Source organism: Heptranchias perlo, chromosome 29 (assembly GCF_035084215.1).
Source record: "Heptranchias perlo isolate sHepPer1 chromosome 29, sHepPer1.hap1, whole genome shotgun sequence".
Classification (NCBI taxonomy): Eukaryota; Metazoa; Chordata; class Chondrichthyes; order Hexanchiformes; family Hexanchidae; genus Heptranchias; species Heptranchias perlo.
Genome location: NC_090353.1, coordinates 26,249,170 through 26,274,183, shown reverse-complemented (window position 1 = coordinate 26,274,183; position 25,014 = coordinate 26,249,170). Strand labels below are relative to the sequence as shown.

At 42.6% G+C, this 25,014-nt stretch overlaps 1 protein-coding gene across 1 annotated transcript in view; it reads left to right on the top strand.

Moving 5' to 3' along the window:
• cbarpb (CACN subunit beta associated regulatory protein b) overlaps positions 1–25,014 on the top strand; it is a 142,105-nt gene that overhangs the window by 48,201 nt on the left and 68,890 nt on the right. The window contains exon 4 of the mRNA XM_067968717.1: positions 8,646–8,707. Coding sequence (XP_067824818.1) covers positions 8,646–8,707 — 62 coding nt within the window. The remainder of the gene's footprint in view (positions 1–8,645; positions 8,708–25,014) is intronic.

Here is a 25,014-nt window from a genome sequence, read left to right as displayed (position 1 = left end):
ATAGCATAAAGGGAAGTAGATTACTTTCATTGGCTCCACCATCCTACTGCAAGAGCAAGGAAGAAGGAGATCAGCTGTGATAGAGTAAAAGGTAGGGACAGCCATGGAATGGATGGAGATAGGCACAGGTGGATGGATGGGGTGTTAAGTAGCAACACATTAGAACAAGGATAAAAGATACTAAGGGAGGTAGGATTTGAAAGGCATGCAAGAGGGCTTTTTGAAACATGAGAAGGGAGATGGAATCTCATCATGGAGATGGTGTGTAATATCTTAGAGAAACTAAGAGATAGCAGGATCTTGGATGCAGGGACTGCAAGGTGAGTATGGGGCGGTACAGAGAAACAAGTGGTGGAGTTTGATGCTGACATTAAGCAGTCGAAGGAGAGGTTTTGAGGTGGACATGTGCTCAGGATGTCAGATATGCAATAGGAAGGGGGAATTTCAAAGACTTTGAGATGAACTGAAGAGGCATGAAGATGGTTCTCCAAAGCATAGAATCATAGAAATTTTGGTATGGAAGGCCCATTGTACCTATGCTGGTACTAGATCACCCACATGAGCTATCTACTCAAATCCCATTTACCTGTTCCTTCCCTGTACTATTCAATGTCTTCTCAGATGTTTAACCAACTTCCTTTAAATGTTGTGATTGTCTTGGCTTTAATAGTCATTTATGGTAAAGAATTTGATATTCTAGTAATTCTTTGCATGATAAAATTCCTCTTAATCTCCCCCTTTATGCTTCTAGTACAATCCTGATTTGTGCCACCTTCTTACCAATTCAAGCAGTGGAAATAATTGTTCACTATTTATTCACTATCTGACACACTGCCGCTTTGGTAATCTTTGAGCCTAGTTGGGAATAGCCAAGAGATAAGGAAAGATAGGAAGGCACAATGCAAACGAACAACTAGCAGGGTAGGGGAATTGGGAAGATAGAATGGATGGGGGAATTGGGGAACTTTGGAAGCATGGAGTGGGTGGAACAGGAAGGGGTGAAATGGCCTATACAACCAATGCACATTCTTTTCAAACTGTGCATTATTATCAAAATGCTGTTAGGAGTAGCTGATTATTTTCACACTTCTAACTTTTATCCATTGAAAGTAGATCCATAATAGAATTAATTCCCATTGTTACCGAATCACCCCGTTTTGTATGTGGGGTGGTTTCAGCAACAATGGGGCAACTCTGTGTGTGTGTATAAGGTTTACAATTGTAGCATTACTGTCAATGTAAATCTGTGCATTGTGCGGGCCAACAATGGCAAAAGTGAATTGCTGGCATATGCAGGTAGGTTTAGACATCAGCCTGCCCGTGGCTTAACCCAGGATGACGGGCCAAACAGCCAATGCGGATGGCAGGAACCATTTATCATTAGCTGACAGTACTTTCCCTTAGAGGCAATCAACAAAACCCCTGCTCAAAGAGGATTTTGGTGTCTCCAATGGTACTTGTATGTGTCATCAGGGTTCAAATTCCATCCAATGGCGTGTTTGTATTATGAAGAACGTATTAATAAACTGTCGGCTATGACAGAACTTACTTAATGCTTGCAATCTTGTGATGGATTACTCCTTCTCATCTGTACCTGGTGTGAGGGTATTTTGATGTTTCTGGCCTAGTGACTTTACGATTAGGAAAAGTAACTATTCCTCCAGCAACTCTGTTCCCTCTAATGAATGCTTAATTCCTGTATATACCACTCAACCCCCCCCCCCCCCCCCCCCAGTATTTCATCAACTGACAAGTAGCAATGAAATATAAATCCCAAAACGTCACAATTCCCTGAAGCCTGAAGCTGCACAGCTTGGCCAGGCCAAACACACTCCCTGAACAAAGTTTGCACACTTCAGATCATGATCTCCTGCTTCAGGATCATAATCTCTTGCATATGCTAACAAATCTTGATATTTCCTTTGGTTTCTCTCGCTGAGGAGAATGCCATGGACTTTGGGCTATCCCAACATCCATAGCAGTGGTGAATGCCTTCTATTAAAACTACAAGTGAGACAAACCAAGAGAAAAGAAACTAGGCAAACTGTGAAGAGAATAGTACAGGAAAAAGGGGGCCAAGACAAAGGAAAAAGAAGAGAAAGACAGGAACTGAGGATAAGAGAAAGCAGAATACATTAATGCCATTTGGCAATCCCTTGTAGCACATGTGACTGATGCAGTTTACTGCTTTTAACCATCTTTATGTATTTGGTGCAAGATGATGCCTGAGGGTCACAACTGAAGACCTCACATCTAGGATTTGTCCAGAAATGACACTTTTGAATTTGGCTCTTGCCAGCCAAGTGAAAAACAAATCATGTCGATAACTTTCCACAAAGATAAGAATTTCTAGATATATCCTGAGGGCTATTTTCATGGAATTGTGAAACTGAGTCATTGGGGGGAATTCTAACCCCCCACCAACCAGGACGAGTGGGGTGGGGTTGGGGAGTTAAATTCTTAAATATGGGAAACCCAACCGCAACCTGCCATGAACACACCTATTTCCGGTTTAACCTGCTCTCGAGAGGCGGGTCAGTAATTTCCCCCAGCATAATTCGAGTTATCGCGATGTTTTGCACTGGGTCAAAAAAACCCGGCCCCGCCCACAAAACTGGCGACACCCACTGATCGAAACAGTGAGGGTGGCGAGTTTCAGCCGATTGCGCCAACCTGCTCGCTTTCTTGTTAAAACACTTTTAACATCTTCCAGTTCTGACGAAAGGTCTTCGACCTGAAACGTTAACTCTGTTTCTTTCTCCACAGATGCTGCCTGACTTGCTGAGCCTCTCCAGCATTTTCTGTTTTTATTTCAGATATCCAGCATCTGCAGTATTTTGCTTTTGATTTTGCTAGTTTTCTTAGGCGCAAAGGCACTAGTAGGCATGGTTCAAATGTTTTTAAATATTAAAAATATTAATTTACTAAGAAACTGACTAATGAAAGTAGCAAATGTTTCAGTGCAATTTTTTTGTGTCATTTTTAGTGATTTTAAATCAGGCTACTAACAGGCAAAGGATTGGACACCTTTATTAAAAATGCTTATTTTTAGTGATAAACCCATTTTCAGCTGTATCAATAAAACTGCACCAGGTTACCACTCTTAAATATATCTCTTAAATACAACAATGATTATTTTTGATTGCAAAAATAAAATAAATTATTATGCTCTGTTAAGCTGCCGGATTCATGGCATATTTTATATTTGTGATTATGTTAATGCATTTTAGTGCAAACTCGGCATAAAATTAGCCAGCGCAATTTTTGGCAAATGCCCATTGCACCCAAAGCAGAAACTCTAGAATAATGCTTATTATGAATTGTTTGTTACTACCTATATAGTGCCTTTAATTTGTGGATAATAGCAGCTTGAGATAGAGTGATTTGCAGTTAATTAAACTTGCATTCATATTTCATGAAAACAGCTATGGCAATGTATAACTTACTCATTATTCTGTATGGGTCAATGTACGTAGAGTCACACTACATCATTTGATGTCTTTTTTGGTCCATATGTGGACAAAATGTGTACCGAAACTCTCCATTTCATATAGACCAGTGATTTAATATGTCCTGGAGGCCACTTGCAGCTTGGCTCCCCATCACCTTAGAAGACTGTGCTTTGGGCTTTCATTCATAGACTCTATGAAGGATATTGCAAAATGTAGAGTGATGAAGAGAATGGTATTAGGAGGCAAGACAATCTCAGCACAAGTGAAAGAACACACAGCAACTGCCCATGATGGGGGACAACTGAAATCAAAAATGGGTTAGGTGGGAGAGGGAGGAGCAAGATTTTCTGTGGATGATATGTGTAGCAAAATTGTAAACACAGCTAGAACATTTCCAGTGTTCATTATTTCTAGAGAAATTGTAATAAATGGGTTCAAAAATGTTGCCAGAAGTAGTGAAGAGATTAACTCACCCTTTGGCCCCAAGATAAGGATTCATAAGCTCAGATCCAAATCTTGACATTCTGAGGTAAATCGCTTTTGAAGATTGAGAGTGACCCTTGAGCAAAGTATTATTCGGGATGGTAAACCTTGAGAAAAGCCTAGTGAGTAACACTAAATAGGTGCCTGTGGTATTTTTACAAGATATTTGGGACTAATGGCCTTTTTCCTGCTCCTAAACATAATTTATTCAGGCAGATAATATTCCACAAAACATAGAATCTGGGCATGTTGATAGAATAAATATATTATTCAGCACAATGGAGTAATATCTTTGGTGGCAGAAACCTGCAGAGTAGCATTGCCTGTAGTATTTTATGCTCACCACGTGAGGTCCGAAAGTAACTGCTATGCATTATAACGTTACAGTGTGTTACAAGTGCATCATGCAACATGTTATTAATTTATATCATACATGCCCTCTGACGAGCCACAGCTTGAGGCTAATGAGCTACAACCCACAAGCTTGAAGCTTTAACACAAAAACGTCACAGCATTAGCTGCTTTTATACGGTGCTAAGACGCATGCAAGTGGTGCTGACACCCGATGTGTGGGCCTTGCACACGGCCAGCTGCAACTCAAAAGTAAACTTGGTGGGATTCATTAAGGCTGGCAAATTTAATGTTGAGCTGCAGTCAGCTAAGCAGCACCCACGTGTCAAGCACTATTACCATAGGTATCGCACAATATAAAAGCAGCTTTTATTTGCCAATAAATTGTACTAGGGATGACAAAGTTTAAGCTTTGTAAACAATTTTACAACACCAAGTTATAGTCCAGCAATTTTATTTTAAATTCACAAGCTTTCGGAGGCTACCTCCTTCCTCAGGTGAACGATGTGGTCCACATCGCTCAGGTCCACATCGTTCACCTGAGGAAGGAGGTAGCCTCCGAAAGCTTGTGAATTTAAAATAAAATTGCTGGACTATAACTTGGTGTTGTAAAATTGTTTACAATTGTCAACCCCAGTCCATCACCGGCATCTCCACATCAAAGTTTAAGCTGATCAGGATCGAGACTGGAAAAGGCATTGAAAGAGTACTTGCCAGGCAAATTGTTCAAACTCAAAAAGCATTGTTGGAACATTGCTGTTTTAAGGAAGCTTTGAAGTTAAGCATCCATTAAAGTGTACAAAACTTCTGTTTAATAAAAATGTGTATGTGTATGTATGTCTAATAAGCCCAACATATACAAATGTGCAGCTGATTGCTACACAAAGTAATAATTTAACATAGACCTTGTGCATCACCCATGCATGTGGTGCATCATAAATTAGAAGACCTGACAGCTCTCAGTGGGATAGGGTTTAGCAACCAGCGCTCATTCATGTGTGTCCTCTATGTACTTAAGTTTGCTTTCAGTGAGCTGTGAAATGGTCACCAGCTGAGAAATACAAAAGGGATTCTTGAAGCTATACCAGTCCCTATAATTTTCTTTATTTAGTTTGGAAGTACTTGTGACGATAAGCCACCTGATCTCACACATCACCAAGTTGTCATACTTAACCCCTAGACTGCCTGCAGCTTCATGGAATTCTTTGTTCCTTGAGACAGCCATTTTTTTTAAGGATTTCTGCTCATTTACTGTAATGCTGAATAACCCCATACAATTACAGTAATGATGGTTTTTAGATGCAAGGAGTAGCTTTGTTATAATATCAATGTTACTAAAATATATACTTTAAAATTACCTTTACCTGCCTGCCATCTCTTTTCCCCAACTCTCTCTTACTCCTTATTCTCTTTTCTTTTTATTAATTTAACAATAAATATACATTATTACCTAAATTCTCTATTTGAACTTTTATTTTACATTTTTTCTTACTTATTTCAAGTTTGAATAGCCTTATCTGGGTTTCATTACCTTCCTGAATCTCCCGTTCAAAATTGATGTGGGACTCACTGAGACAATGTATTGTAGTTTGACCTGCTCACATTATGGGAATAACTGGGACAAACTGTGAAATGATTTTCAGAATGACATTTGTTAGCCTGAAGCAGGGTGAACGGCTAATGAGATATTTAATTGCTGGTCAACGAGCTGAGAGCCACCAAACGAGTTGTCTTATTAGCCATATTTGAAGGATTAAATCATAGGAATGTAGGAACAGGAGTAGGCCATTCAGCCCTGCAAGCTTGTTCTGCAATTCAATTTGATCATAGTTGATCTTTACCTCAACTCCATTTACCTGCCTTTGTTCCCTATCCCTCAATATCCTTATCTAACGAAAATCTATCGATCTCAGCCTTAAAAATTTTGATCAAATCAGGATCCACAGCTTTTTGGGGAGCAAGTTCCAGATTTCCACTACCCTTTGTGTGAAAAAAAGACTTTCTGATTTCACTCCTAAATGGCCCAGCTTAAGCCCCCTTTTTCTGGAAACCCCCACCAGAGGAAATAGTTTCTCTGTATCTACCCTAGCGAAACCCTTAATAACTTTTAATACCTCGATTAGATCACCCCTCCTAATACATTGTCTCATATTATGTTATATCCATAAGTTTTATGGATAGGATGAGTTGCTGGAACAGCCTGGAATGGTGTGTGTCCTGTAAACTGTAGTTTACCCTGCAGCAGACAATCTATTTGTCTCAGGACAAACCATTTCTAAAAGGTTTTTTAAAAATAAAAACGTGTTAGTACTAGAAAATCGGATTGCTAAGTCATTATCTGCTGTATGTTTTAAAACTTCAGTAGAGAGAGGAATGACATCAAAGGATAATTTCATGAGGTTCCACTGCCAGCACAAAACCTTCCTACACACAAGTGAGGGATGGAGATAGAATATATCAATGTAACTCTCATTCACCAATCCTTGCCCACTGCTAGTGAGGCTTTGTGTTGGCAACGGAACCTCGTAAAATTACCCCAATAATCCCACCTGATTGACATAATGTTCTTAAAAATAGATACATGGTATATTTAAAATGGAGGATAAAACATAAACAACTCCATGATGTCATATTCAAAATAATGTAAAGGGCCTTGCAGGACATTTTACACTGATGACACGGTCCCTTTAAGCAGTGTGATCATCTATTAAGTGTTCACAAAATATAAGTCATATTGCCAAACCTCCAAGGGAGATAAATCATCATCAATAATATCTCTGATACTGCATGTTGTACCTTGTATTCCTGGAAGTGTAGAGTTAGATTAGTTCAGCACCAGTAGAAACAGAGTGCAGTTCTTATTCTACTGACATATAGCGACACCTAAGATTATGCAGAATGATCTAGCATTACAGCATGGGTCAGCAGTGCTCCATGGTTCTATTCTGTCATCAATTGTTGCCATTACTATTTTCACTGAGGCCTGAAAGTAAAGGTTCTCATGTTTGTTTCAAGTGTGTTGCTGGGTTTGTAATAGAGATTGGTGGCACTTTTCAACATGTACCTACTTCAGTGAAACTCACCGAAGTGTCAGATTTACTCAGATTTGAGATAATTTTGCTTTCAAGGCCAGTCAAAATTAAATGTAAACTGCAATTGTACTACAATTTAACCAATGTCTTAATTAAACCAATTTGACGGAAGAGGTTTTCATACTATGATTTTCTCAGGAACATGAAGATATGAGACTTGATTAGCATCATGGAATGTTTTATTGTGATGTTATCCAACTGTGTAAAGAGATGATATTGTGAAATTATTGGATTAGAAATGATTCTGGTTTCTGCAAACTATTAAAAATAGATTGCCTGTATTTTTCCATTTAATTAGCAAAAGGAGTTGGTGTCATGACATGTTATCGCATTGTGATAGTTCATTCTATAACGCATAATAAGAAATTGGAGCAGGAGTAGGCCATACGGCCCCTCGAGCCTTCTCCACCATTCAATAAGATCATGACTGATCTTCTACCTCAACTCTACTTTCCCACCCTATCCCCATATCCCTCGCTTCCCTTAGTGTCCAAATATCCATCAATCTCAGTCTTGAATATAATCAATGACTGAGCATCCACAGCCCTCTGGGGTAAAGAATTCTAAAGATTCACAACCTGTGAGTGAAGAAATTTTTCCTCATCTTGGTCCTAAATGGCCGACCCCTTACCTTGAGACTATGACTATTAAAAAGGACTTGTTATGCACAGCAGTTCAGCCCTGGTGAGACCAGCCTTATTTTGGCAAAAGAAAGGGCCTTAATGAGGGATTTAATCTTTTGAGTAATTTGATCCAGTTCCTGTCATAAAGTTTTGTACAGAATAAAAAAAAGTTCATCTCAAAGAAGAATTCAACTTTAATCACAATGAATTGGACAATAAATACTTACTGGCAAAATTGAAATTTAACTGGGACCTACTGGCCAATGCTTTTGGACCAGAAAATGGCGTGCAACTTATTCACTCAGTATGTTGAAAATGGGAGCCAGCTCTAGTGGTTTCTTCTTTGGATGTAGGAGTGTAGTGATGGGCAGGATGTTTTTGGTGCAAGGTCTTCCTGGCTACAAGGAACTTGTGATGAAAATTGTCCTCGCTATTTTTGTTTTTTTGGTTATATCCAGCAGGTAAATTGTTGGATATTAAGGAGTGCTTTGTAGATGAAAGTTATTATTGATGTTTTAAGAATTCCATAACGATAAATGAGCTTAAATTTCCCTTTAAGAAGGAAGTAATATTTGTTATAGATGACTTTAAAAGCCTCTATATTTCTCCGATAGTTCTCACATCTCTGAATTCTCATCTTCTAGGGCTAACGATGATCCTGAAAAAACAAACACAACATACCTGGAAGACTCTCAGCCTACACAAGGTAAGCAATATCGGCAGGATCCAGCCTGCCTGCTGCCATTGTTACAGTCCTGAATTGGTGTCCACCTACAGCCAACATTTCTGTCTTGCAAGCCAGCGATTCCTTTTTGTGCTTGTTCCTCTCACTTACTCTGGAGAAAATTGTTCTGTAAGAATTGGCTAAGGAAGTAGACCCAAGAACTTTAATGTTGGGCCGACTATCTCCCCAGATGTTTTTGAGTTTGCCATTAAAAGGTCACATTTCAGCATTCAAGGGAAGATAACCAGCCTCATATCTAATCAGACACTTCTGGTCAATAAATCTTAATATAAAGATTGACTTAATTTTCCTTGAGGTATGTCTATGACAATGCCAGGCTACAATATCAAACAAACCCTGTTTTGCTGCAATTAGGTTTAATCGCATGGGGATCAGGCCATATCACGCATGATATGATTGGCTTGAGGCAAAGGATACAGTGGGGACCAGGTGCACACTGGGACTATCAGAGAGTTCAACAATTTCAGGAAACAGTGGTAGACATCCTTCCAAGAGCTTCTGAATCAGCACAATCCAGAATGGGACTTTTGGAGGAACAGCAAAGGCTGTTGTAGACTTGGAAGAACACTCAAAATAAAGAAATTCCTGATTTTCAATTTTCAAGGGTTGAGCCATTATTTTTCCCAGAGCGATACAGGACATAAAAGCAGACATTGTGATGGACTCTTGTTCAGTGCTGCATTTAGAGTTGCAGCACTGATAACCCCAAATATTAACCAGATTGAACGAATACCAACGGCTTTATTGAGAATGAGATCAGATGTTGAAGCTGCATCTGTGTACACATAGATGCGCACACTGGGGAAGAATGCAGCTGGGATCAGTCATGTGAGAGCCAAAAGCTTAAACAATAGAGTGAACCGCTGGGTGTATGTGCTTGAGCGAGCTGAAAGCAGAATTTAAGAGTAATTTAACCTACTGTACGGCAGCACGCTGAGGTACAAGCAGTTTAGAAATTTCATGGATGGCAGATTAGAATGCTAGAGATGGTACAGAGGATTACAGCTTCACATGAGGACCTGAGGAAACCTTTCACGAAGGTGAAATGTTTGACTCCACTTTCTATTGTTTGACGTTATCCAATTTTTTAGTTCACTTTTAATTATCCATTTAATTCTTGTTGAGAAGCAATAGCATTTTGCTTGTGCTGATCTTTCCCTTTCTAACACTGCTGTTTATATGGATGAGATTGAGCCTGAGTCTTGAGTCGAAGCTGAAATCTGAGCTCGGGGGATTTAGAATTGAGCATAACTGTGGTTTTGTTGCTTCTACTGAGATATGGGGGGGATTTTAACCCCCCCAGGACGGGTGGAGGGGGAGGTTAAATTGTTAAAAATGGGAAACCCGACCCCAACTCGCCGTAAACGTGCCTACTTCCAGTTTAACTGGGGCAGGTTGGGGGTCGGCCGAGTTACCCGCTCTCGAGAGATGGGTCGGTAATTATAATATGTTATTGAGGCTCCGTGCCTCAGATTTTGTCAGCCATTTGGATTTAAGGCCTCCAACACGGGTTTTCCAGGGCTCAGGAAACCCAGCCACTAAAGGGAGGCGAGAACTGCTGGATCCAGCACGTAAGTGCTTTTCCAGCTTTGCTTATGGGCCAGGAGGAGCAGGAGTGTTACATCGTGCTACATTGAAACTACAGCACAGAAACAGGCCATTTGGCCCTGCGTTTATGCTCTACATGAGCTTCCTCCCTCCCTACTTCATCTAACCCTATCAAGATACCCTTCTATTCCTTTCTCCCCCATATGCTTATCGAGCTTCCCCTTAAATGTATCTATGCTATTTGCTTCAACTACTCCTTGTTGTAGCGCGTTCCACATTCTTACCACTCTGAGTAAAGAAGTTTCTCCTGAATTCCCTATTCGATTTATTAGCGACTATTTTATATTTATGACCTCTAGTTTTGGACTCCCCCACAAGTGGAAGCATTTTCTCTATGTCTACCCTTATCAAACCTTAACATTATCTTAAAGACCCCTACCAGGTCACCCCTCAGCCTTCTCTTTTCTAGAGAAAAGAGCCCCAGCCTGTTCAGCCTTTCCTGATAAGGATATCCTCTCAGTTCTGGTATCATCCTTGTGATTCTTTTTTGCACCTTCTCCAATGCCTCTATAACCTTTTTATAATATGGAGACCAGAAATGTGCACAAGACTCCAGGTGTGGTCTAACCAAGGTTCTATACAAGTTAAACATAACTTCTTTGCTTTTCAATTCTGTTCCTCTCGTTTTTTGGATTGGAGGGAGGTACACAATGGTGTTCCCCAGGGGTCGGTACTAGGACCATTGCTTTTCTTGATATATATTAACGATTTGGACTTGGGTGTACAGGGCACAATTTCAAAATTTGCAGATGACACAAAACTTGGAAGGGTAGTGAACAAAGAGGAGGATAGTGATAGACTTCAAGAGGATGTAGACTGGTTGGCGGAATGGGCGGACCCGTGGCAGATGAAATTTAACGCAGAAAAGTGTGAAGTGATACATTTTGGTAGGAAGAACGAGGAGAGGCAATAGAAACTAAAGGGTACAATTCTAAAAGGGGTGCAGGAACAGAGACATCTGGGAGTATATGTGCACAAGTCATTGAAGGTGGCAGGGCAGTTTGAGAAGGCAGTTAAGAAAGCATACGGAATCCTGGGCTTTATAAATAGAGACATAGGGGCCAATTTTCGGATGGCCAAGTGGGTGCATTGGGGGCAGGGGGGCTCGTAAAATGGGGGAATCCCAGTGCGGGTCCGGAGCCCGGCTCCAACCCACCCACTTCCGAGTTCCCCAATGACGCGTTCGGGTTCGTGCGCAGCTCCCGCATGCGGGACTCCCACCGGCAGTTAAAGCCGGCGGGATGACAATTCACATACTTATTTAGATAGTTGAGGTCCTTGACAGATCTCATTGGCAGGAGGTTTTGGCAGGGGTGCAATTTTCAAGTATCCTCAGCGTGTTTCCCGTGCTGTGGGAAACACTCCCTGTTGAAGCAGACGTGTTTCAGCCAGCAGCCAGTGGGAGATGCAAAGGATTATTTGACAGGTGGGGGGAATACCTCATTTATTGCAGCAGGGCACTCTGTCACTTCAGACAAAGTTTTGGCTGCAACACCTTTGGCTTTCCACTCAAAATTATTAATTTATACCCTAAGCTCTGCTGTGCAAACACATTTACTACTTTGCGGACCCCCTCAAACTCACACCGTCAGGATGGGGGGGCACCATGGCTGCATTCATCACTTCATCTGAGGATAAGCAACATCACCAGCCTCGCTAGGCACGCCGCCCACCTCTGCCACGTGGAGCTACACAACACAGTGCTGCGCCACACGCACCTGCACAACAGCACAGAGGGCAACAATAGAGAGAGCAGCGTCACAGGAGGCACTACCCTCTCCACAGGGCCTACAGACCGAGGCTCAGCTTCCTGGACCTCTCTGAGCAGCAGTGCATACGGAGGCTCAGAGTCAGTCACCAGGTAGTCGCGGACATCTGCAGCCTCCTTCATGCCGAGCTGCTCCCGGCTGGCCCGAGTAGCATCTTCTTACCTATCGCTGTCAAAGTCACCACTGCCTTCAACATCTTCACCTCCAGATCCTTCCAGGGTGCCACCGGGGACATCACCAGGGTCTCTCAGTCGTCTGCACACAAGTGCATAAGGCAGGTCACCGATGGCTTGTTTTGCAGGGCCTCGCACTATATCAACTTCCCCATGGATGACCTCAGCCAGACGGAGAAGGCAGTGGGATTCCATGCTGTGGCTGGCTTCCTACGGGTGCAGGGTGTAATCGATTGCACCCATATAGCAATACGAGCACCTCCACACGAGCCAGGACTGTTCATCAACAGGAAGGGCTATCACTCCATCAACACTCAGCTCATCTGTGACCACCGAAAGAGATTCCTTCACGTGTGCATCAGATACCCACAATTCCTTCATCCTCCGGGAGTCCAAAATCCCGCCCCTCTTCCACGCACCCAACACCCGCAAGGGCTGGCTCCTCGGGGACAAGGGATACCCCCTGCACACCTCTGAGGAACCCCACCACCGAGCAACAGTGTCGATATAACGACAGCCACAATGCTACCAGGGCTGCTCAAGATGCGCTTCAGGTGCCTTGATCGTTCTGGGGGAGCGCTTCAATACGCGCCAGACAGTGTGGGATGCATTATAGTCGTCTGTTTTGCCCTGCACAACATGGCACAACAGAGAGGGGTGCCGCTGGAGGAGGCCCCATCCACATCTGCCACCCATATTGAGAAGGAGGAGGAGGCTGAGGATGAGGAGGCCGAGGAGGAGGAGGAGCAACCCATGGGCAGAACAGCGGCTCACCTGGCTGTTCGTGAGGCCAGGAAGTTACTGATATGTGAACGGTTCTCCTAACATCAGACAGTGTGGAGAGTCCAGTCCTCACCACCTGGACAGAGGAGCGGCCATAGCAGCCCCCTCCCCTGCCCCCACACAAAATAGTCGTGCAACTACACCGACACCCATTGTAGAATGACCCAATGAGTGGCATCAAGTGTGGGTGTTCATGGTGAACCTCATGAAAGGGACTTATTGCACAAGCCAGTCAAGAATGGGCAAGACATGGCAGTAGTGGTGATAATAAGATTTATTGTGAGTGAAAAACAAATCAAATATAAATAAAAAATATGACAAAGCTTCAAATCCCCTTTGTGTTCACAAATCCTTTGGCTTACGCTTCCTACTACTCATATATGGTGCTTCCCCTGTGGCTGCAGCAGAGGTAGTGGCAGGTTGCTCTTGTTCATGCCCTGACCAATTAGATGCTTTGGGCCGATGCCCTCTGGGTTTCGGGGCCCCACCAAAGACTGCTCCACCTGCACCTGTGCAGGGACAGACTTGACCACCTGGAGAGGAGGCAGCATTGCAGGTACTGGTTGAGAGGGGGGCAACGGGTGAGACATGGAAGCGCTTTGAGTGGTGTCCCCACTTCCATGTCCCCTTTCTTCATCATCCCTCTCCTGGGCCAGGCCCACATCACTCCTACCACTCTGCTGGACAACAGTTTGGAGGATATGTGTGAAGCCTTGTAAGGCCAGTGCTAGTGTATCTGCCTGCCTGTTTAAGGCGGTAGAAAGTTGCTCACCCTGAGTCCGAACGGCCATTGTCAGGGCCTCAGTGTTGAGCTGTGCTTGAAGCTCGATGGAGGATAGCCTTCCCTCCATTACAGACATTCCCGCACTTACTCGCGACACTATCTCAGAGATGCCCTCACGTCCCTGTGACAGTATTCCACTCATGCAGGAGTTGGACTCCTCCATCCCCTGTGTGATTGTGGATGGCTCGCTCAGATGTGATGGTGCCCCTTCAGAGGCCGGCAGGTCCTCTGAGGAATCGCCCTCCGCTGTCACGGCAGTCGCTGAAGGCCCTGTAAGAGAACAGAAGGCAATATTAAGCATGATGACAGATGTTGAGGTGCTGAAGGTGCCAAGGTGTGTTAACATCATTTGCTATTGTGAGTGCTGAATGTTAAAGTTCTGTCACCAGCCGTTTGTCGGGTGGCAATCTCGATGTCCCCCACGGACAGGCACTCGATGTGCGGCTCAATTCGAGAGCCTCCTGCTCCGCGTCCGTGAGGACAACTTAATGTTGCAGACCCCCTCTGGTCTTCGCCCTCTCCCATGCATTCTGGGCTCTCTTCTCCTATAAGGGGAGAAAGTAGAGAGGCGTGAGTGAGGGATGGTGACGTGACCAACCGCTGAATGCATTGGTTTGGGTGCGGCTGACCTTGAAAGAGATGCATCAGAGGGTGAGTATGAGACAGAGCCATGACATTATATGAGGATTGGGTTGAGTGGTAGTGGTGGGATGAGTACTGGGGAGGTGAGTAAGTGCAGGTAAGTTGAGGATGAGGTTCTAGTGGGTGTGAGGAGTGATGTGATGTTGGCAGTGCAGAAGGAGTTGTGGGATGGGAGCGGTGATGTGGAAGACGGAGTGTAGGAGAGTGAGTAAGTGTACTCACTTTGGCTGACCCAGTTAGGTCATTGAAGCGCTTCCTGCACTGTATCCATGTGCGGGATACGTTGCTGCTGCTGCTGACCTCCTCTGCCACCTCGAGCCAGGCCGCCTTGGTGGCAGAGGAAGGCGACTTCCTCCCATCTTCCGGGTAGAATATCTCTCTCCTCCTCCTCACCCCGTCCAGTAAGACCTGGAGTGAGGCATCATTAAACCTGGGAACAGCCTTTCCACTGGGCTGCTCCATGCTGCTCCTTTGGTTGTTTGCTGCAGGAGCAGCATTGGATGACTGCCCCTTTAAATAGGGCTCCTCCAGCTGACAGCCTGTGATGCGGGTGTGCAGTCCGCCCGCTGCGCAGGTTTCCAACCCGGAAGCCAAGTGGCTTCAATTTACTTACGATCGCGTGGGGAACGCACCGATTTTACTGGGCGGGTCACAGACGCGCCCAGTCGCCCTCCCGCTGCCAACCTGCCTCTCTGGTAATATCGGCGCCATAGAGTACAAAAGCAAGGAGGTTATGATGAACCTTTATAAAACACTGGTTCGGCCACAACTGGAGTATTGTGTCCAGTTCTGGGCACCACACTTTAGGAAGGATATGAAGGCCTGAGAGAGGATGCAGAAGAGATTTACTAGAATGATTCCAGGGATGAGGGACTTTAGTTACGTAGATAGACTGGAGAAGCTGGGCTTGTTCTCCTTAGAGCAGGGAAGATTGAGAGAAGATTTGATAGAGGTATTCAAAATCATGAAGGGTCTAGACAGGGTAGATAGAGAGAAACTGTTCCCATTGGCGGAAGGGTCAAGAACCAGAGGACATAGATTTAAGGTGATTGGCAAAAGAGCCAAAGGTGATATGAGGAAAAACATTTTTACACATCAAGTGGTTATAATCTAGAATGCACTGCCTGATGGGGTGGTGGAGGCAGATTCAATTGTGGCTTTCAAAAGGGAACTGAATAAGTACTTGAAGGGAAAAAATTTGCAGGGCTACAGGGATAGGGCGGGAGAGTAGGACTAGCTGGATTGCTCCTGCAGAGAGCCGGCATGGACTTGATGGGCCGAATCACCTCCTTCCGTGCTGTATCCATTCTATGATTCTATGAACCCTGGTCCTTTATTTGTCTTTTTTATGGCCTTATTAACCTGCGTCGCCACTTTTAGTGATTTGTGTATCTGTACCCCCAGATACCTTTGCTCCTCTATCGCGTTTAGACTCTTATTATCCAAGCAGTATGTGGCCTCTTTATTCTTCCTACCAAAATGCACCACCTCACACTTATCTATATTGAAATTAATTTGCCAATACATGCCCATTCTGCAAGTATATTGATGTTCTCTTGCATTTTGACGCATTCTTCCTTTGTGTTAATTACACTCCCCAATTTGGTTTCGCCGCAAATTTTGAAATTGTACTTCCAATTCCCGAATCCAAATCATTAATATAAATTGTAAACAACAGTGAACCCAGCACCGATCACTGTGATACACCATTTTGCACCTTTTGCCAGTCCAAGTAGCTACCCTTAACCCCTACTCTCTTTTCTGCTTTGTAGTCAACTTGCTATCCATTCTGCTAACTGTCCCCTGACTCCTCATGCTCTGACCTTACCCATGAGTCTACAATGTGGTATCTTGTCAAAGGCCTTTTGAAAATCCAAATATATTACATCTACTACATTACCCTTGTCTACTCTTTTTCTGTTACTTCTTCAAAGAATTCAATAAGGTTAGTCAAGCATGACTTTCCCTTTTGAAATCCGTGCTGACTATTCTTTATTATATTTTTGTTCTCTAGATATCTTTCTATTACCCATTTGAGTAAAGATTCCATTATCTTTCCTACCACCGATATCAAGCTAACTGGTCTATAGTTCCCTGGACTTGCTCTATCTCCCTTTTTAAATATAGGAATAACATTTAGCTATCCGCCTGTCCTCTGGCACTATTCCCTTTTCTAGTGAATTATTATATATATATATATATATGTAATAGTGCCTCTGCTATCTCCTCCCTAACTTCTTTTAATATTCCTAACTTCTTATCCTCCCTAAGTTTGATTAGTCTTTCAATTATCTCCCCCCTTTTTATCTTAAATGTTTTAATATCTTTTTCGATCTCCGCTTCTAATGTGCTGCCCATAATTGTGCATGTGTGAACTCCAATGCTCACTTACAATGTATAGACTGAGGAGGCCAACACAGTTTGGGTTTAGCTGAATTGACTGGGATGGAAGGAATATCAAATTGAATAGTTGAACTGCAGTTGGTTTGCTCATTCCTAATTGGTCTAACATTTGGCCCAATGGCCCAGTGTGTACTGAGTCTTACAGACAAGAAGTTTCCAGGTTCCATCCTCTGCCTGTGCTGAGTTAACTGATCTCAGTTAGAATGGATGTGTGGAGATCACAACTAGCCTGCATGCTCCTGGGCCATGGAAAAGAAAAGAAAATCAGCTAACCCCTAGTGATTATGTTACATTTGCATGGGGCTTTTCTAACCTTGTCATGCTAGATTATTTTGGCTGCCGTATCTGAGAAAAATTTCGTAGGTGATTCCCATACTTTTGGGAGTGTCTATCCTTGACTTAAGATCTAGGTAAGCTTTCAATATCATACTGGGGAAATGAACAGCAAAACCTGTCTGATGAATGCTTTAAGCTACTGAACTGATCCCATGCCTCCATAAGATCCCACTCCTGGCTCCAAAATTGGGAGCGCATTATATTAGACTTTGTTTTAAGTTTAAAATCTATTTTTTTAATTTTACAAAAGATGAACATGCACATGAATAAATAACAGCTATATATATATTTACAGGAGACATCATTCCACCTAACTTTTTGAGTGGGCAAAATAATAAAAAGATTGAATTTCTAAGAACGTTGTAACTATCTTTTAAATAATATAGAAACCCTTTTCCTCAAATTTGTTACCATAATAGGAGTCTGATTAATCAACATTGTTTCTTGCAAATTTGAGCTGATATTTCTCACAGTAAGGAGTTTCAAATGGATCAGTTCTTTTCAAATCAATTTCTCAAACAGACTCTTTCATTCGAACAGAACAGCTTCTGTTTATAACCCAGGAAAGAGTTACCAGGACTCCTGGACTTTGACAGTCTCACCACTCAGATGTAAAGAGGAAACTATCAGCTGTGCACAAATTAAACCAATTGCACAGCATTGTTTACGTTTGAATTATTCTCTAGCTGTAATGAATTAAATTTGCACCATTATATCTAAGTAAGTTTGGTACAGAGATCTGAACTACAGTCAGTTTTAAAACTGCTTATGTACGGTGACTGGATTTAAAAGGACAGCCGCTAACTAAATCATGGAATCTTACAGAACACAAGGAGGTAATTTGGCCCATCGTGCCTGGGCCGGCTCTTATGAAAGAGCGATCCAATTAGTCCCACTGCCTGCTCTTTCCCCATCGCCCTGCAAATTGGACAAAACAGGACAAGAATACCTCATTCTTATTACAGACTTTGACTAGAAAGTGCATGGGTGTGGCTATCATGTCAGGATGGGATTCCATTCAGCTGTGATGCCACTGTGCTCGAATAGCCCTCCAACACCCACCTTCTAGACTCACACACAAAGAATGGACAATTGGGCAATGTACCATGGGCTTCCCATGGAATCATAACCCCCAGGACAAGTCAGAAGTTTAAAGAGAGGAAGAGAAAAATAGGAGGGGAAAATAGGGGTAAAAGTAATAGAGTTTGCTAACATTTGAATTTTCCCTGGAATGTTTAATAAAAATTTGCAAATTTGACTCAGTTTATTGAAAAGTTGCTTTTAATTGAAGTTTTGCATAAAATTCCTTTCTAGTAAAAAGAAATTAATTGCATTTGAAATGAATAAGAAACTCTGTACATAGGAGCAAATGTTACTAGTTCTTTATGAATAGTGCAAGGGCCGATTCTGCAGTCAAGGCCAGAAATGCCTACGCTCCTGCGCAGATAGAAAGGCAGCCTGACCCACCAGATTCCACAGGGTTGAGACATTTAAATATTTTGCATAAGCTCCCTGTGCAGCTTGAGCCTTACACAAGGAGCGTTGAAAAAGGGGGCCCACAAAATTTGGAGCACGTACTCTAGGCTTTTCCAAATTAAAGGGATGTAGCACTTAAAGATAAATGGTTGCAATCTTTTAGAAAGACTGAAAAAATCTTTAAATATTTGTCAGCTGTATGGAGGAAGAAGGGGCTGGTAAAAGAAGGCAAAGGAGAATAATGTGGAAACATAAAATGGAGTCTATAGGCAACTGACAGCACGGTGCAGTCCTAAATCACATTGTTGATTGCTGGTGAAAGTAAGCTTGCTGGTACATAAGGTACATATGATGAGACTTGTCCTGATTGTTACTTCAGGCCTGCTTCCCTATTGGGCAGTAGTGTACCATGCTTTAAAATAGACTGAGTACTGTCTACAGCACCTAGAAACAGATGCAGGAGAAGGCGTCACACATTAAGGGATCTAGGAAGATGAGACTAACCAACCACCATGCCACCATGGCATATGTTGCAGCGTTAACTGCTCGCCGATTCCAAGGCTTCACTCTACATTCATGTATACCATAGCCCAGCAGGGCACCTCATGTACACCATAGCCCAGCAAAGCACACGGTCAATATGCAACATACAATAAAAACCTTGCCACACTCAAATCCTCTAAGGGCTTCAAGTTGGACAGCAATCAAGTATCCACTGCACTTTGGGAAATGCACCAATGTGGCAACATTGGGCATGTGTTCAAGATTTCAACAGGAAAGAAGATAAAAGTGCCTGCCATGTTGAACAATGCAACCTTTTTGATGCATAAATGGCCCACACAATGCCTCATACTGCAGAGGTAGGTATCTGCAGAGGAATCATAGGCATAACAATTGAGAGGAGCAGTGATCCTGCCCACCACTGGTGGTGGCATCCCCAGGTTGCAAGTTTACTGCAGGTGCCCTTGCCACAAGTCACAAAGCTCTGTCCAGCTGACCTGTAGCAAGCTGCCGCAGTTGTCTTGTGTAGTTAGCAATTAAGTGTGCCAAGACCTGCAGAATGGTCTGGGGCCTGCTGACCTTTCTTTCAACTTATACCACCTCTACCATGTAACTGAGGTGCTTGAAGCAAACTGACTGATGCAGGGAGCAAAAATTAGCTGCAAATTGGTTTCTGCAAAATTAATATTTTCATAACAATTTCAGAAATATGGAAATTATGTCTCACCAAGAACACTGCATTAAAAAAGTACTGTAAACTTTGCAAACAAAACCCTTCCAAGACCTATTTAAGAGCTCCAGCACCCCTGGGGGAAAAAAAGACCAAACCAGCACAAATCTTAGGGAACTAATTGTGAATGATGTTCCTTTAAATATATTTGCACCAATTTTGGGTCCTTAGTGAGATTTGCTCATGAAATGAACACAGACAGTTTTCAACACACTAATAATAGAAAATTGGAGAACTGAAACCTTAAAAGAAATTGGGGCCAGTACTTCATTCCCAAATCCCCGATCCCCCTGCTTCAGTTGTGCTCCTGCTCTCCCAGTGCACTGGATTGAGGACTCAGTGCTAGAGTTAGACGAGCCATTCTTAATCATAGGGCTCAAATGTAATTTTGTTTGTTTACTTAATTAAAACTGTGCTTCCAGAATCATTACTTAAGGAATAGTGGATACTTTACAGTGATTACAAGGCCGTAATTGGGGGATTCGGATGTTATTATAAAATCATGAGCATAAAATTCAACTAAACCTGAGAAATAACAGGCTATAGCTATTAATGTATATAGAGATTTTTTTTAGTAAATTATCCGTGGAGTTGTTCATGAATTGAATTTTTTATATATATAAAATGGCAACAGAGTTGGGAGAGATACTTTAGTAACTTGCTCCAAGGAGCCACCTAGTGACCATAGCTTGCAAGTACATGGTAACAGTTGATGTAGCAAAATTGAATGGGAAATGTTGACATAGCGACTTGTAATGGTAAACGCTGATGCAAAACGTGTCCAAAAATGTGACAAGAGAAAATAAAGTTTGTGGAAGTGTGCCCTATGCAATATTTTTAAATATGTGACATTCATTCCATATTGTTTTGGATCAGTAGTTTTGCTGATGGTGGCTGTTCTGGTGGATGTCAAAGTTCAGAGCACTCTGTATCCAAGTGTTAACAATTGTCATGTAATCACTGCAAGGTTATCGAGTAATAATCCATAATTGATTACTGGGAAACAAAATTCCTGTTGCATCCCAATTTAAAAAGGCACCCTCTTCATGAAAAAAATCTTTGACAAACCTGTTCTTGTTTAGGGAGTGAAAAGATAAAGAAAATAAAAATATTTATTTAAATAACGACTTTTCACATCTCAGAAATGTCTAAGACGCTTTGCATATAATGAATTACTTTGAAGTGCAGTGACTGTTACGTAGATAAACCCAGCAGTCATTTTGCATATAGCAAGATCCCACAAACAGCAGGGAGAGATAAATGACCAGTTAATCTGTTTTGGGTGGTGTTGATTGAGGGACGAATGTTGGCCAGGATTGTCAGACTCACATCATGTATAGGTGATATAGTGATGTGGTTCAGTGATTTATATCATGGTGTCTTCGACAGCAAACAACAAAAAATATTTACCAAATGTTATTTTAAGAGGATGATGAAGTAAAATTCTGGAAATGCGCAACAGGTCTGACAGCACTGGGGAAACAAAACGATTAATGTTTCAGGTGCAGACTGTCCATCAGAACTAATCAGGCTGTTTGACCCTTTAACATTACTCACAAAACATAGAGGCCCTGAAATTACACGGGGAGGGGTAGGATCTCTTGCCCTAACTTTGGCGGGAGATCGGCAGAACCTCCAGAGTAACTGTGTAAGCAGCTGAATACATTGTGGCAGGAGACCAGCAGAACCTCTGTGGAATGTTAGGGCTTGACTTTGTTTTGTAGAAGTTTATTTTTTCTGCTTCACAGTTTCACTTAAATGAGTACAAATAACGCCATTAGACATTCTGGGCTGTACAGCCAATGATGCTTTTTAGTCTTTTTTTATAGCTTGAGATGTGTGCAATGGACCTCACATTAGTGTTGGTGACAGCAAGTAGCCGTTGTCAGTGAGCTGTATGGCCTACATTGCGTATTCTACATCACAGGACTAGACAGACCGATCCTTGTTTTCTAATTTAACTGACTGCTGGAGGAAATATAATCATCATTCAAAAACAGAAAATTGAATCTAAGATCATTGTATCTGAGCCCTATAATTAACAAAAAAAAACTCTTTAAAACTTCCATGTCAACATTGCTAAATTAAATCACGTTTACAAGTATTCTCTTGTGATGACATTACTGCTAGGTATTGGCTCCACAGTATTGATGTGTGTGCAAACCTGTGGCTTCAGATTTCAGGAGCTGTGTTTTTGGCCGTGTACGTTTGTGGTGAGTGCTGATATAGTTGGGTGATGGCAAAAAGCAGAAAAGCAAACTATAAAACCTGAATCAGCCGCAGGCTTTTACAGTGTTCAATTAAGACGATACTGTCCGTTACTATATTCTTGCTATTTCACCCTATTTCCATTATTGATATGCAGCAGAAGAATCAAGTTAATTTTCCTCACTTTTCTAAGTGTTTCCTGTGCTTACGTGATTCACGCAGGAGATTAAATAAATTGGGGAAAGGCCATGACTGTATAAATGTATGAGGTCTGTCATTAGATGTAAGGATCACTAGCACAAGCAGCCATTACCTTTTTCCTCTCCTTTTCTGTCCCTGTCTGCTTTCCTGAAGGCCTGGCTGAGGTTCAGTACGGTCATGTGGTGGTTATGTTATTGGACTAGAAATGCAGGGTCCTGGGCTAATAATCCAAAGCACGCATGTTCAAATCCCACCATGACAGTTTGAGAATTTTGAAATCAGTTTAAAAAATCTGGAAATCTGGTATCAGTAAAAGTCGTAAAATTCCCAACCGGTTCACTAATGTCCTTTGGGGAAGGAAATCTGCATCCTTACCTGGTCTAGCCTATATGGTAACTCCAATCCCACAACAATGTGGTTGACTCTTTCTTAGCAGCCCTCTGAAGTGGCCTAGCAAGCCACACGGTTGTATCAAATCTGTTATCAGCGGTTAAAAGAGAAGGCCCCCACCATCTTCTCAGGGCAATTAGAGATAGGCAATAAATGCTGACCTTACCATCGGCACCCACATCCCAAGAATGAATATAAAAGCAAAGTTCCATAGGCTCAGGTTTCCCCCCACTACCGTGTCCAAGTGCCCATTCTTCATGGTTCATGCCGAGACAAAGAATATCAGCAAACATCACAGTTAAGCCAATTCCTGTCTTCACCCGACATCCACCCACACAGATGGTTTCTAGCAAGAGTCACTGGATAGCAATCCGAAACAGGAATTTTTTCCCCTTCCCAAAACCTGGGGTGCTGAGGTCAACGATAGCGCTCCTTAACACAGCCCCAGCATTGGGAGGGCTGCAGTTGACCTCAGCTATTTCAGCACGAACCAGAGATTAAGACTGAGATCTTCCTGGCCTTTATGGCTCGGGTACTCACTGCCTTAACTGGTTTTGCCATCAGGAAGCATATATGGTCCTTTTTGTTCAAATAAGAAGACAAGTGTAGTTTATGTACACAATCAGAGGTGACTGAGAGTGATTAACAAGGCTGAAATTTACAGAGGATGTTCAAAAGCTTCAATAATGAAGCTAGAACGATTTGAAGATTAAGTTAAAATGAGATTAAATTATAGGATAATACTCCTTGCCTGCCATATATAATTTTTGAAAATGTGGGCTTAAGTCTCTATCAAGTATAAAAATAATGATAATGAGAACTAGAAGCGAGATTGAAATTATAGAGCCTATTTTCGTAGCTCTTGCTGCAGAGGGTTGCTCACTTGCTCGGGCACAAAGGGGTAGAGACCCGTTTTGCCAAGTCTCTTTTATGTTGCCCTTGGATTCCCTTGGGGCAGAGGGGGTGTGAGCAGGACCTGAGCATACAGAAGGCATAGGCCCATCGCCGCTATGCTCATTAGGTATTTCTGGCCTACTGCCTCATATTCACGCTACAACGTTAGTTGGACACCCCAGCACGGGCAGCACAGGGTCCATGAGGTTCCTGGGGAAAACCGAAAAGTGACCTTGTAGCCTTTTTAACTGCCCCCCCCACACCCCAACCATGATCTCTGTTATAAACTGGATAGCGAGGTGGTGAAGGATCGAATACTGGAGCCTGGTCTTCAGTTGCTTCAAGTCTTTATTCACAGAGATTCACATTACCACCACCACACCCTAGATCAACTCTCTTATAAATGGATGCAAGAGTTCCCAATTGATACATGCCACCTGAATACAGTGAACACTAATTGATATAAATCACATGGATACAATTAACAATCTCCATCATCTCGATCTTGGAGACCTGAAATGCGCCTACAGGCTTTTAGATTTCCTGATCCTTTGGCTGGCGTGAGGCCCTACCAGGGCCAGCCCTCACCAAGGGTGCTTTGGGCTATTTAAATGGCCCAGGACAGGAAATCATGACGCTCCTGGGTGGTGGGGTAGGAGGGTGTGAGAAGCAGGAAAATCTGTCCTTATATGTCCTGATGATACAAAGATGGGAGGGAAAGTAGAGAGTGAGGAGGACATAAAAAACCTACAAGGGGATATAGACAGGCTGGGTGAGTGGGCGGAGATTTGGCAGATGCAATACAATATTGGAAAATGTGAGGTTATGCACTTTGGCAGGAAAAATCAGAGAGCAAGTTATTATCTTAATGGCGAGAAACTGGAAAGTACTGCAGTACAAAGGGATCTGGGGGTCCTAGTGCAAGAAAATCAAAAAGTTAGTATGCAGGTGCATCAGGTGATCAGGAAGGCCAACGGAATATTGGCTTTTATTGCTAGGGGGATAGAATATAAAAACAGGGAGGTATTGCTGCAGTTATATAAGGTATTGGTGAGACCGCACCTGGAATACTGCATACAGTTTTGGTGTCCATACTTAAGAAAAGACATACTTGCTCTCGAGGCAGTACAAAGAAGGTTCACTCGGTTAATCCCGGGGATGAGGGGGCGGACATATGAGGAGAGGTTGAGTAGATTGGGACTCTACTCATTGGAGTTCAGAAGAATGAGAGGTGATCTTATTGAAACATATAAGATTGTGAAGGGGCTTGATCGGGTGGATGCGGTAAGGATGTTCCCAAGGATGGGTGAAACTAGAACTAGGGGGCATAATGTTAGAATAAGGGGCTGCTCTTTCAAAACTGAGATGAG